This window comes from Mus musculus, chromosome 14 (assembly GCF_000001635.26).
Source record: "Mus musculus strain C57BL/6J chromosome 14, GRCm38.p6 C57BL/6J".
Lineage (NCBI taxonomy): Eukaryota > Metazoa > Chordata > Mammalia > Rodentia > Muridae > Mus > Mus musculus.
In genome coordinates this window covers 37,099,278-37,112,000 of record NC_000080.6, presented here as the reverse complement: position 1 = coordinate 37,112,000, position 12,723 = coordinate 37,099,278, and the positions used below count along the sequence as shown (strand labels likewise).

The 12,723-nt window shown below is 46.0% G+C and overlaps 1 protein-coding gene across 1 annotated transcript; it reads left to right on the top strand.

Moving 5' to 3' along the window:
• Nucleotides 1-1,899: 1,899 nt before the first annotated feature.
• 2610528A11Rik (RIKEN cDNA 2610528A11 gene) lies at nucleotides 1,900-9,861 on the top strand. Its single transcript, NM_001206684.1, has 3 exons — nucleotides 1,900-2,022; nucleotides 4,547-4,627; nucleotides 9,310-9,861. The coding sequence occupies exons 1-3, from the start codon at nucleotides 1,953-1,955 to the stop codon at nucleotides 9,393-9,395; spliced, it is 237 nt and encodes a 78-aa protein (NP_001193613.1). The 5' UTR covers nucleotides 1,900-1,952; the 3' UTR covers nucleotides 9,396-9,861.
• Nucleotides 9,862-12,723: the final 2,862 nt, after the last annotated feature.

Below are 12,723 nucleotides of genomic sequence, written 5' to 3'. Positions count from 1 at the left end.
AGCGACTCTCAGAATTAGCACCTTATTGTCAACCATCTCCAGAATGACAGCCTGACCTGGGCACAGGTGACGGGTGCCTTAGACTCTTAGCACAACCTAGGCATTACAGAGCTCTGTGGCACTCACAGCGGAACTGTAATGATGCCACAGGCCTAGTGTCTGCCTTACCCTCCTCTTGCTTTCCGGGTTCATGGATTTGTCTCCCAGACCTTTGCTGCTGGGAGGAAAGAGAAGTCTGAGAGCTATCCATCAACCACACCAGGTGCTGAGAAAGCTTGGGAGGGAATAGTTGTGAACTTGGTCTGGAAGAAGAACAAGAGCTATGTCAGGAGCTGAGAGTTTGAGCAGAGCTGAGCAAAGGCTCAGTAGAGTGTGTGGCAATTGCCCACATACTATCTATCCCACACAGGCTGGAGATTCCCTGACTCATCTAACCCTCAAGACCAGAGGCTGGCACTTGCTAAGGCACTGTGGTGGTTTGAATATGCTTGGCAGAGAGAATGCCACTATTAAGAGGAGTGGCTTTGTTGGAATAGGTGTGCCCTTGTTGGGGTAAGTGTGCCACTATGGGTGTGAGCTTGAAGACCCTCATCCTAGCTGCCTGGAAGTCAATCTCCTAGTTGTCTTCAGATGAAGATGTAGTATTCTCAGCTCCCCCTGCACCATGCCTGCCTGGACATTGTCATGCTCCTGCCTTGATGATAGACTGAATGTCTGAACCTGTAAGCCAGTCCCAATTAAATGTTGTCCTTATAAGGGTTGCCTTAGGTCATGGTGTCTATTCCCAGCAGTTAACCCCTAACAAAGACAGTATTGTGCTTGCCCTGTCCCACAGGGAGCTGTCTTCCATTCAATCCCTATGCTTTGGCCATGTGGTCTTAGAGACCACAGACCATTCCTAGGAGAAAAAAGAGCCCTAAGTGTCCAGCATCTACCTACACGGCCAAAAGACACCAGGCCTACCTTTTTCATCTGTGGTCCAGGAAGTCCACCACAACCTGACTCACCATACTGGCCCACTGTCCTACCGAACCTTATCTACTCCATCTCTGGGTAGCCTTCTCTCCTTCCTTCTCCAATTGGCTGTACATTATCTTTTATGGGTATTTGGCATGGTTCTATGTAATGTAGCAGTCATCTCTCTTTGCACAGCAGTCTCTGAGGTCAGTCACAGTATCACATCTCAGTCCAGAGCATGTCTAAGGGATGAGCGATCTAGCTTCCTGTGGCTGGGAAACACTCCCTTACTCCTCCAGTGGGATTCTCCCAGATGCCATGCCTGGCTCAGGCTGGCATGTAGGACCCTTTTTATTTAATCACTTTGACAGTTGTTCCCCAAGGACTAGCTTCAGTCCCCACATACTTTAACAATGGCATAAGTACCCAGCTTGGCACAGATGACTTCTTGGAACATGTCCTCAGGCCGCTCTGTGTCCACTTTACAGATGGACAGCAGACTCAGAGACAATTAATGATGACAAGTTCAAGATAACACTGCTGATAAATGTCAGGGAAAGGATTCCAACCCAGGCCATTTGGCTCCCCCTGAGCCTTTGCCTTTGCTTTTATGGCCCCTTCCCCAGCCACATTTACAAGAGGGCAGGAAGATCTGCATTCGGTGGAGTTATTGCTCACTCTAAAAGTTAACCTTTAACCCTTTTCGCTACACAAGAGTTTCTTTTTCTAACCACCGAGGCCAACACAGAACAGCTTCCAGGGCTAGACATTCAGCACTACGTGCAGCAAGTCACCTAATCCTCCTGACTTCTTGAAGAGCTGGTTTATTATCCTGTTGGGAGGGGCCCTCTGCACTTATGCGACTTCTAGGGCTGGGATGCCTTGCCTATGGGGAAACGCCTCTTTCTGCCACCTTATAAATGTCTTCAGAGGCCAAAGGGAGGTCTTTCGTGGCACAGCTTCCTCCCTAGGCGTGAGACTCCGGCTCCTTCACTATGAGACTTCTAGCCCTTTCCGGTCTGCTCTGCATGCTGCTCCTCTGTTTCTGCATTTTCTCCTCAGAAGGTAACCTGCCCCTGGGCATTGACTCCGTGGTCTGGGAAGGTTTTGAACAGAAACTAGTGGGGCATAGGTTCCAGCAGACAGTCCTGTGAATTGTGCAGATATTTTGTTCACAACAGTGCCTAACGAATAGCTTGGGAACTTCAGACTTTATAGCTTTTATGTGCATCTCCCGTTCCCAAAGATGCTACAGGCCTACTGTGTAAACAGAATTTTGGCACCAGATGTGTAAACGGAAGACGTTGCAGTTCCAAGGTACAGTAAAAGGGAAGGTGCTTACGGTAGATACAAGGTAAGTACAGCCAGAGGCATCTGGAAGAGTCTGGAGCAGAGAGAGGAAGTAGTACACTAAACATAGCCAGCAGACAGAACTTGATCGTGAGAGAAAAAGGGAAGAGGAAGGGCAAGAGAGGAGGAAGACAGAGAATTTAGGCTAAGGAAGCCAAGAAGGAGAGGGCCAAGAGAGGAAGACAATAGACAGCACGCATGGCTGAAATGTCATGCTTACGTGGGAATGAAAAGTTGGGGAAGAGAATCCCGTGGTTTGGAGAAATTGAGACTAGAGGGACAGGATGAGAAGAATTGAGACGAGCCAGAAGTTGTTACCCTGAGAAGTCCTGGAGCCTGTATGCACTTTGGTGTCCTAGCAGGCTCCACAGACAGCCATTTGTCTCTTCTGAAAGTAATAAGGAAATGGCTGCTTTGGTTGAGGAAAACAAGTGCCAGCTTTTGGGAGAGTGGAGTTTCCCTTGGACCTGACAACTATATAAAGTTGCATACAGTGTTGCATTTGTAACAGTGTAAATGAACAATTGGCCATTTAAACTTGAGGATTTCAAATCCTGCACAGAATGCTCCACATGCAGAAGGAATGAAGTTATGTACAATAGGGGGATATATGTGTGGGAACATACATGGTCTTTTCATCCCTGTAGAGAAGAATATTTATACCTGCTGCCTTTAAGATTCATTATTTTATTGATGTGACTGTATGCGGATATGCCACATGTGAGCGGATGCCCTCAAAGGCCAGAAGTGGGTGCTAGACTTCCTGCTGTGGAGTTACAGGTGGTTATGAGCCACTGGACTTGAGTTCTTGGAACCAGACTTGGGTCCTCTGGAAGAACAGCAATCGCTCTTCAAGCCTGAGTCACCTCCCCATGCCCCTACTGCCTTTGTTCATTCTAAAAGCTGCGTATTGGAGTATTTTTCCTACTTAATCCTCTATTTCCTTTTTTCATATCGATACTTATGATTTTAACTCTTAGTGAACATAAAAGATTAAAATAAAAAAAAACTCCCCTCACAATATTACTTAATCACTCACAATAGTGATGGTTGACTTCAGTCCTGTACAGGATCCTCCCTGAGTAGTTGGGTTACGGAAAGCATTTGCTTTTAGTTTTGGTTGTTTGATTGGTTGTTGTTGCTCAAGTTTCTACAGTGAAAATGCAACTTCTATAAAGAAAACAATGACTAGTTTCTTCAACACAGCCCACAGCATTGCCATTTAACAGAGCCTTATATTGGGACAATTTCAAGGTCACCAATTTGAGTCTAGTGGAAATCCAATGGGTATGGTGCCTTTGACCTTAAACCTTTCCCCCCATTTAGGATTGTATCCTGCAGCATCAGGGTATAGCATTCCTCAACAGATATGTATGTGCACAACTTGACATCCTATGAGTGTTCATTCATGAATTCATGTGCTCACACACATACATACATACATACACACACACACTATATTAAGTATGCAGTCGCAAAAGCTTTGTGTAACACTACGATGTTTCCTGGATTTAGGATGTTTTTCTTAGACTACAGATCTGGGTTATCAGTCAGAATTAACGTCTAAGCACAAAGACATTTCTCCACAGGGCTAAGGTGTTTTCAAAGCATCATGAGAAAAGAAATACTCAGAGGGCACAGTGACCTCCAAGATTTATTTTGTCTCTGGAAAGCCACACAGCATAGGCTACCTCTTGCCTCCCCTCGACAACCTCATCCTGATTTTGTTGTCGTTGGAGGTGGTTGTTTGTTTTTTAACAAATATTCTTTTTTTGTTGTGGTGGTTTGTTTTGATTTTTTTAGCACAGGATTTCTTTGTGTAATCCTGCCTAATCCTAGAACTTCCTCTGTAGACCAGGGTGGCTTCAAACTCACAGATCCACCTCCTCTGCCTCTTGAGTGCTGGAACTAAAGAGATAAAGACATGTGCTACCGTTGCTGAGCTTTTTTTTGTTTGTTTGTTTGTTTTTGGTTTTGTTTTGTTTTTTTGAGACAGGGTTTCTCTGTGTAGCCCTGGTTGTCCTGGAACTCACTTTGTAGACCAGGCTGGCCTCGAACTCAGAAATCCACCTGCCTCTGCCTCCCAAGTGCTCGGATTAAAGGTGTGCACCACCACGTAATGAATATTTGTAAACTCTGAATCTTGGGAGTAGAAGCTCCCCCAAGTCATCCTTATACAGACTGGCCCCATGCTGGTCCTGGCCCACTAAAAAAGGCTCTATATTCCTTTTCTTCTCAGGGAGAAGACATCCTGCCAAGTCCTTGAAACTCAGGCGCTGCTGTCACCTATCTCCTAGATCCAAGCTGACAACCTGGAAAGGTAAGTGACCTCATCCTGTCTGGGCTAGAAGTGGGAGGATGGCCAGGGGACCAGCCAGTTGACACCTGGTTTCAAGTGCTAGTACAGAGGGACCACCTTCAATCTCAGGCACATAGAGTTTAGAGTCCCCTGAAGAGGCAATAATTTAATCATTTAAAGATGGACACTTTCTGTCAAGAAAAAGTAGGTATAGGGGCCAAGCATGGTGGTACATAGTAATCCCAGAATTAGAGAGGTTAACACAAGATGAATGTGACTCTTGAGACCAGCTAGCCAGTGAATTTATGGCTCAGGGGCTGGGTATGTGGCTCACTCAGTGGAAGAGAGTGCTTTCCTAGAAAGCTCAGAGCCCTGAGTTTAGTCTCCATTGGAAGCAAAAAGAAAGAGAGAGAGAGAGAGAGAGAGAGAGAGAGAGAGGGAGGGAGGGAGGGAGAGAGAGAGAGAGAGAGAGAGAGAGAGAGAGAGAGAGAGAGAGAGAGAGAGAGAGAGAGAGAGAGAATAGAAAAGAAAAGAGATCAGGGGAAACAGCAAGCATGAAGGTCTGGTGTGAGCAAGCAGAAGGAGCAGAGACAGGGGAGCTACATGACAGAGGGGTCCAGAGTACCTGCAAACCATAGCCCACCTACAGACCTGAAGCAGAACCTGTAAGTGGGTCTCCAGCCAGTGGGGGGGGGGTGGGTATGTGCATGCAGAGAACAACAGCTTGGTAGAAGACAAGGCTGCACCCAAAGATGTAGACAGGGACTCTGAGGCTCAGCCTTGACATCAGGCTGTGATCTATGATCATCATGAGCCTGCAAGAGCCAAGCTATCCTCCTCCAAACCTGGGAGAGAGTGAGTAGTGAGGTAGACAGGCCCAGGTCCAGACCCAAAGCACACAGATTGCAGCACCAGGACAGCAGCAGGCTGATGCTCTGAGTTGCTGTCCCCGGGTGGATGCTGGACTTCTGTGATTTTTTGTACAGAGTCCTAGAGCTTAGGACAGGCAGAGTGCTGTGGAAAGGCTGCAGAACTCAAGACAGAGAAGTCCAACTTCAACTTAGGACCTGTGTCTTAGCTCTCTGAAGACCCAATGCAAATTCTTTCGAGTCCAAAACTACAGCTCCCCTCGCTCCTCCAGGCTATGGCACCTGAAGCCCATGACCGGTTACCAAGAGTCCTGGCTTCCAAGAGGAAACAATGATGTAGATGAATTGGAAAACAAAATGAGGAAGACAGGACAGCTCCAACCTCAGTACCCCTGAAAGGCTGATAGCCCCTCCTCCATACTGCCATCACACCCTGTCAGGGCCGGGTAAAAATAACTGCTTCTCTCACACATATCTCGTGGATAACCAAGTGTGAGGCACCCGCCTAGGGAAGGTGGGGGATGAGCACCAGCTGCCAGCAACTCTGCTCCCACAGCGGCCTGGGAAGTAAAGTGCAAATGTAGGGGAGAGAGGTGCCAGCTCCCTACTGAGGGCTCGCTGGAACCTGTCCTCGCCTCTAGCCCCTCCCTGCACAGATGCACAAAGGCAGAAGAGAAAAGAGAAACTGAGGGAAGGAGGAGTGTGCACGCACACACCACACATACCCACATACCTGCACAACCACACAGATGCATAGGCAAGTACGTGCATGCAGACACACATGCACACCACATAATTACACAAAAGCATTCACATTACACACCCAAGCCTGCACACACCACATTATAGACACACATAAATATCACACATTTAGGCTTACAGACACACAAACGCATAATATATACTACCTATTACATATGTAGACACAACATTATACACATACAGACATACAAATTCATGCATGTACACACACATATAAAACCACATACAGATATGCACATCACATATACACAAACGTATAGCTACTTGACACACACAGACTTGGGCACATAAATACACATGTGCAGACAGGGATGGATAAACACACACATCGCACTCTGCACATGTGGAATGTGGCTAGATACATTCATTACATCCAGGAAAAGTGCAGTCTTTTGTTGAGCATACGATACTATAGGAGAATGACCTAAGTCACTGATCCAATGTTGAGACAGGATTTCCTTTTGAGCATATGTTTCAAAAATTCCATGACAGAACTCATGAGCAACTTAGAACAAGAAGCCTGAAGCAAGCATCTTTACCAGACCCTTTCCATGTAAACACCAGGCTCTGTGGGGTTTTTGCACTATGACTGGCTGCTTCATCTCTGGTGGGAAGTTTCCCACAGAATGTCAGGATGAAACTTTCTGGAAGGAAAGTGCCCTCAGGGTGGGGTCTGAGCTCCAACACGTTCTGGCTTTGTCTCCTTAGCATTTCCCTTCTCTGTAGAAAGTGTGTGACTGCAGGATCCAGCTTGCTGCTGTGCAGAAATCAGTAGGGTTATGTCCACAGAACACTCGGCATCAGGCCAAGTCTATGACACCCTGTGAACCCGTCTTCCCGTCACAGTGGAGGAGGCTAGGTTTCCAGGGCTGCAGTGCTCACTCAGAAGCCATGTGTATTGTGTATCTTTGTGTATGGAGTTACATAGCGCATAGGCACTGAGTATGTGGTATTTGTATATGTTTCTATGTACATGTGTTTGTTTGTGTATATGTGGTATGTGTGTGTGTGTGTGTGTGAGAGAGAGAGAGAGAGAGAGAGAGAGAGAGAGAGAGAGAAAGAGAGAGAGAGGGAGAGAGAGAGAGAAAGAGAGAAAGTATGCATTCATGTGTGTATGTGCATGCATGTGTGTGAGTGTGTGTGTATGTGTGTGTGTGTGTATGTGTGTGTGTGTGTGTGTGTGTGTGTGTGTGTGTATACCTCTCCTTCCTCCAACTTCTCTTATCTCTCTTGACTCTTCACTGCTGTTGATTATGCAACACTAATCCGGAGCACATGCTTGCCCGGGCTTGGTGCTACCACCCAACATCTTCCAGGACAGACCTGAGATCCAGAGAGAAGGAATGAGAAGATGAAACAGGGAATTGGGCAACCAACTGCAGAGTTTCAGAGTTGTTTCATGTTCCTGTCATCTAGTCTCCTGTTGGGGTTCACAGGCAGAAGTGCCTGCTCCACTGTCTGCAGGATGGTGAATTAGGCCCTCAGAGTGACTGCCGCTCATCCTAAAACCTTTCCCAAGCTCTGCTTTGTGTCTGCTTGCTGAGCTAAGACCATGGAATGACACAATGTGCAAGACTTGGCATTCTGTGCCAAAGTAACAAAACCACTTTTGAAAATTGACATGATAAGTGAATAGCTGACTGCAGTGACTGCATTTAGCAGTTTACTGGAAGGAGTAGGATAGAGTTTTCTTAAAGCGGTTTTATAATTGTAGGGAGATCTGCTGCATAGCAATACTGTCCAGGCAGCAATTTTGAAAAGAACACTCAATACACTGACACAGTTGTCTATTGAGGGGTCTCAACACTGGCCTAAGTCAGACTCATAGCTTCGTAGATCCTACCAGATCAAAGTTATTAGCCTTTGTCAGATCATCTTCACCCCATGTGATCTTACAAGATCACCAGGGGAAGCTCTTGGGAGGCCAGGTAGAAAGACTTTTGATACCTGAGACAAGCCTAGGTCCTAAGGATTTGGACCACACTCTCTGTTTCAAAGCTCAACAAAATGAGTTCATGCATAGGCCAGACTTATGGTGGAAGGCTGCAGAGCCCATTCCCTTACCATGCAGCTGCCTCTGTCTTTACAAGGGGCTTAACTGAAGTCATAAAGATTACCCATTGAGAAAGAGGGGTCACTTGAGGGTTTCAAGATAGCAACACCAGGGTAGATGTATAACATGCAGACCCAGAACAATAACCACTAGAAAGGAGGTGGCAGCCAGAGCTGGCAGTCTTACTGCCCAGGAGTCCAACCAGAGGAAACAATCCATGTCTCCTGATCCTTGTAATTCTATTCATTAGCCTTGTCTACAACGTAAGCTATCCTCACCCTGGGTAACCCAAAGCAGTAAGTATAGTTTGCATATCAGATAGCTCTGTCTTTCATCCTAGCCAATCACATCCATTTGTTCGTTTATTTGTTTGTTTGCATGTTTGTGATAGGGTGATCGCGTCTAATTGGTGATGACTGCATGTGGTTGAGGATAAATAAGTATTGCTTTACATAAGTATTTACATCCATTAACACTTGCAGTATCCTGAAAATTAAATACTATTACTGTTGTTGTTGTTGTTGTTGTTGTTGTTGTTGTTGTTGTTGTTGTTGTTGTTGTTGTTTTTAGGATGCAGGGCCAAACAGCAGAGAAATTAAGTTAGAGAAACTTGCTGAAGGTGTAGTCAGTTGAAGGCTAGATTGTGCTATAGGTTTGAATCCAAGCAATTCAGCTCCTGTTTCCATGCCATTAATTTCCATGTCACAGTGCAGATAGGGATAAACTTGAGACATAGAGAAGAATAATTGTATCACCATTACTTATTACCCTTTCCACTCTCACTCAGAAAGCACTTGCTCAGTGTTATTTTAATTGATGCTGGGAAAGGCCCACTTAGGTTCCAGAGTGGGCTGTAAGATTCCTCTATTTGATTTTTTTTTTTTTTTTTAGATTTTTAGGTGTAAGTATGAATCTTAATCATGTCTTCCTCCTCTCCCCACTCCCCACATCCCGTGTTCTACCCTCTTCACTTTGCCTTCCCTTACTTCTTCTTTGTGTCTGTTGTCACTCATACCCAGGAAACCACACAAGGCCCTGCAGACTCTGCAGAAACAAGCTACCAGTCAAGTCATGGGTGGTGCCTGGGGCTCTCCCACAGATATAGGGCCTCCTCCGCCCAGATGAAGCGTTGATGCCCAGATGTGGAGACACCAGAAGCATACACACTATGTTGCCTTGCCCCTTGCCAATGAGCTGTGACACTGGAATGCTTCACTTCAGACATCAGGGCGGATGGATTGCAGAATTCCAAGTCCTCATTCCAAAGGTGTCACCAACCTTCAGAGTCACTAAGGTCCAGGCTCAGCCCACAAGTCACCATGGCTCCTCCAGAGTAAAAGTCCAAGATTCCACCTGTGGGAGCTACAGATCCAGAGACTTTCAAGCTGACTAGAGTGCAGAGAAGCAAGACCTCAGTGTGATCAGCCGAGACTACAGCATCTTGGGAACCCTCAGTCAGCCCCAAACCCCTAACACTTAACCACTGGTCTCCAAACCAACACCTGTAACTTCCTAATGAAATCATCAGGAGGATACCAAAAGAAATAAACCATAAATCAGCATACACACTATGCCTGGAGCATCCTTGTCTGAGAAAGTTAGTAATGTGGCCTAAGATACAGTTATGCTAAAAGGAAAGCATCTGTAAAAACTTGAAGCCTACCCCTTCATCACAGAATAACCTGACCAGTAAGGAAAAGGGACAGTACTTAAGTGTTTGGGTCCCACACAGCAGGACACAAAGCCTAGTCCTGCCCAGGATTTTCTGTATAACTTAGGCTTGACAGTTCAATTTTCTATAAAATAGAAATGACAGGAAGACTCTACTTAGGAGCAAACAGACAGGTTCTTGCAGAGTGCTAGGCTCAGAAAGGCCCAGGAAATGTCTCAACTTAAAGTAGTGTTTATATCCACAGTGAGCACGGAGCTCAGAGGAGACAGGTGGCTCAGCTCTAAGAGGTTTGTCTCAGTAAAGCTCCCTCTAATCTGATCCTCCGATCCTCCCGGCAAGGTGAGAAGCAGCCATTCCTGCATTACTCCCAGGCCTGAGTGAGAACACCAGGACCATGAAGTACAAGGCTCATAGGCAGAGCATCCTTTGAGACAGCCATTCTCAGGCAAATCCGAGCCTGTATCTTCTCGTGGACCAACTTTCCACCTCCCTTTCATAGCTGTTCACTCGCTCATTCATTCATTCACTCCTTCCCCTATGCATTCCCACTCACTCGTTCATTCATTCACTCCTTCCCCTATGCATTCCCAGGGAGAACAGTGACCAGACTTATTGGCAACAAGAGGGATGGTAGCTTCTACCTCGCATCCTCATCTCTACTCTATTCTCCCTTGCAGAAAGAAACACGTGCACGTTAGTTAGAGTTTGTATATGTGCTTGCGTCTGCTAGAGAAGGAAAGATGAGAGTCTAAGGACAAAGCCCATCCCATCCTGGAAATGGGCACAACATGAAAAGCACATGATGGAAGCCCCAGTATCCCTGAGGGGAGGGGACAAGAGAGTTAATATGAGTAAGTAATAGTCGGGCACAGCTGGTCCTTAGAGAAGGGGAGCAGCTCCTAGGGCAGGGGGTGGCAGTGATTGCAGTGTGCCAGCTCAAAGCTACTTCCTGGAAAAGGGTGGAGATCAGCCTTCCAGGGCCACCAGGTCCAGGGCAGCTCAGGTCATAAGAACTCAAAAGGAGCTAAGATCTGGCACCTACTTGCTCCTTACCGCCTACCACCACCCCACACTTGCCCTTTCCCTAAAGAATAAAATAAATCCCAAATCTGGTTTCCAGGAGCAACTCAGCTCAGTGTCAGGCTTTGCCCATCATTCCAGGAGATGGATGCTGATCCCCATGAAGACCAAGCATCTCCTTCCTCTTTCACTGGCTTCCAGCATCAGCACCATGAGATTTTAGATGCAGTGAAGAACTTTGCTCATGAAGGGCTGATGGAAATTAATGAACGTGGCTACTCACGCTTAGGGAGAAAACCCAAGCATATAGAAACAATTGTAAAGTAATGAGACCACAAGTTTTATATTGCCATTGTTAGCTCCTTGAAGAACCTAGGCATACTTAGAAGATGGAGTAGGTCATTAGAGAAAGTATGCCCTGTCTCAAACAAACAAACAAAACAAACAAAAACCAAAAATATCTCATGTAGATGAGCATATTTACATGCAGATGGTATGTATGTTCATGAATGTGATGTTTGTGTATGTATGTATGTATGTATACAAATGGGTCTACAAACAGGAGTCGAATTCATGTTCGTGTTGTAGATAACTGTAGAAATGTATGAGGAAAAGAGACTGTGGTTTAACAAACTCATGCACAACGGTTCTTTATCTGTGGGTTGTGAAGCTGCCCACGAACCAGGGTAAGGACCAATCCTTGAGTTCCATGGCAGATGATTCTCCTGTCAGAGACATCAAACCAAGTTATCCAGGGAGCCTCCAAACACTCTAGACTGTAAGGTCACGATTATGGTACATAAACCAGGTGACAGTGGAGCGTGCCTTTAATCCCGGCACTTGGGAGGCAGAGGCAGGTGGATTTCTGTGAGTTCAAGGCCATCCTTTGTCTACAGAATGAGTTCCAGGACAGCCAGGGCTACCCAGTGAATCCCTGTCTCAAAACAAAACAAAAACTTAAAAAAAAAAAAAGTTTATGGTCCATAAACAGAACCACCAGGAAGAGCTGGTGTTAGGACAGTCACCTACCAATACCAGTTACCTGAAACTTGCTTGATGTTAGTATTGACAGTCTTGTTTTCCTGAGAGCCCCTGAGTCATAGACAAATGCAGATGATTGGCAGACCCTCTGACAGAGCACATTATTATACATTTTTGTACATTTATGGGCAGGCCGGGCTCTTTAAAGAAAAAAAAAGTGTAAGTATGAAATTACAGCTATAGACTGAAGAGCGATCAGTCTAAAGCTTCCATAGCTATGTGACTACGGACCTAAACCACAGAGAGTTTCAATTCGAAAGCCAGCTAAAATCCAGTGAAACTCCAACTCCTGCCCCTCATTGGCTGGGTGAGCCTAGGAAAGTGACTTGGCTTTGAAGGTTTACCCTGTAAAGAGTGGGGAATCATTCCAGGAAAACTGTGCAGGCTAAATGAGATACGTGGTTGAGAGTGAGTACACAAACGCACACACTCACACACACACACACACTCACAAAGTGTGTGTCCAACACATCTCTGTCCCTCTCTGGTGCAAGTGCATTGGTAGAATGAACTGAGAGCAGAGAAGTCAAAGGCCTGAAGCAGCCTCTTAGAGAAGCGATGGTGGGAAAGATGCAGAGAGAACCAGGTCTTCTCAGCACGCTAGCAAGAGACCTGCTTCAGGAACCCTTAAGTCCGAGTAATCCCCAGCAAACCTGTCTCCCACTCTCTGTGTAGGGCCTGGCTTTGTCCTAACATCTTG

Bases quoted from the DNA above. Each gene is read 5' to 3' on its own strand.
- 2610528A11Rik (NM_001206684.1), top strand. From the start codon at position 1,953: ATGAGACTTCTAGCCCTTTCCGGTCTGCTCTGCATGCTGCTCCTCTGT. The intron at 2,023-4,546 runs GTAACCTGCCCC...TTTTCTTCTCAG, and splicing joins CTGCATTTTCTCCTCAGAAG to GGAGAAGACATCCTGCCAAG. The intron at 4,628-9,309 runs GTAAGTGACCTC...ACTCATACCCAG, and splicing joins CAAGCTGACAACCTGGAAAG to GAAACCACACAAGGCCCTGC.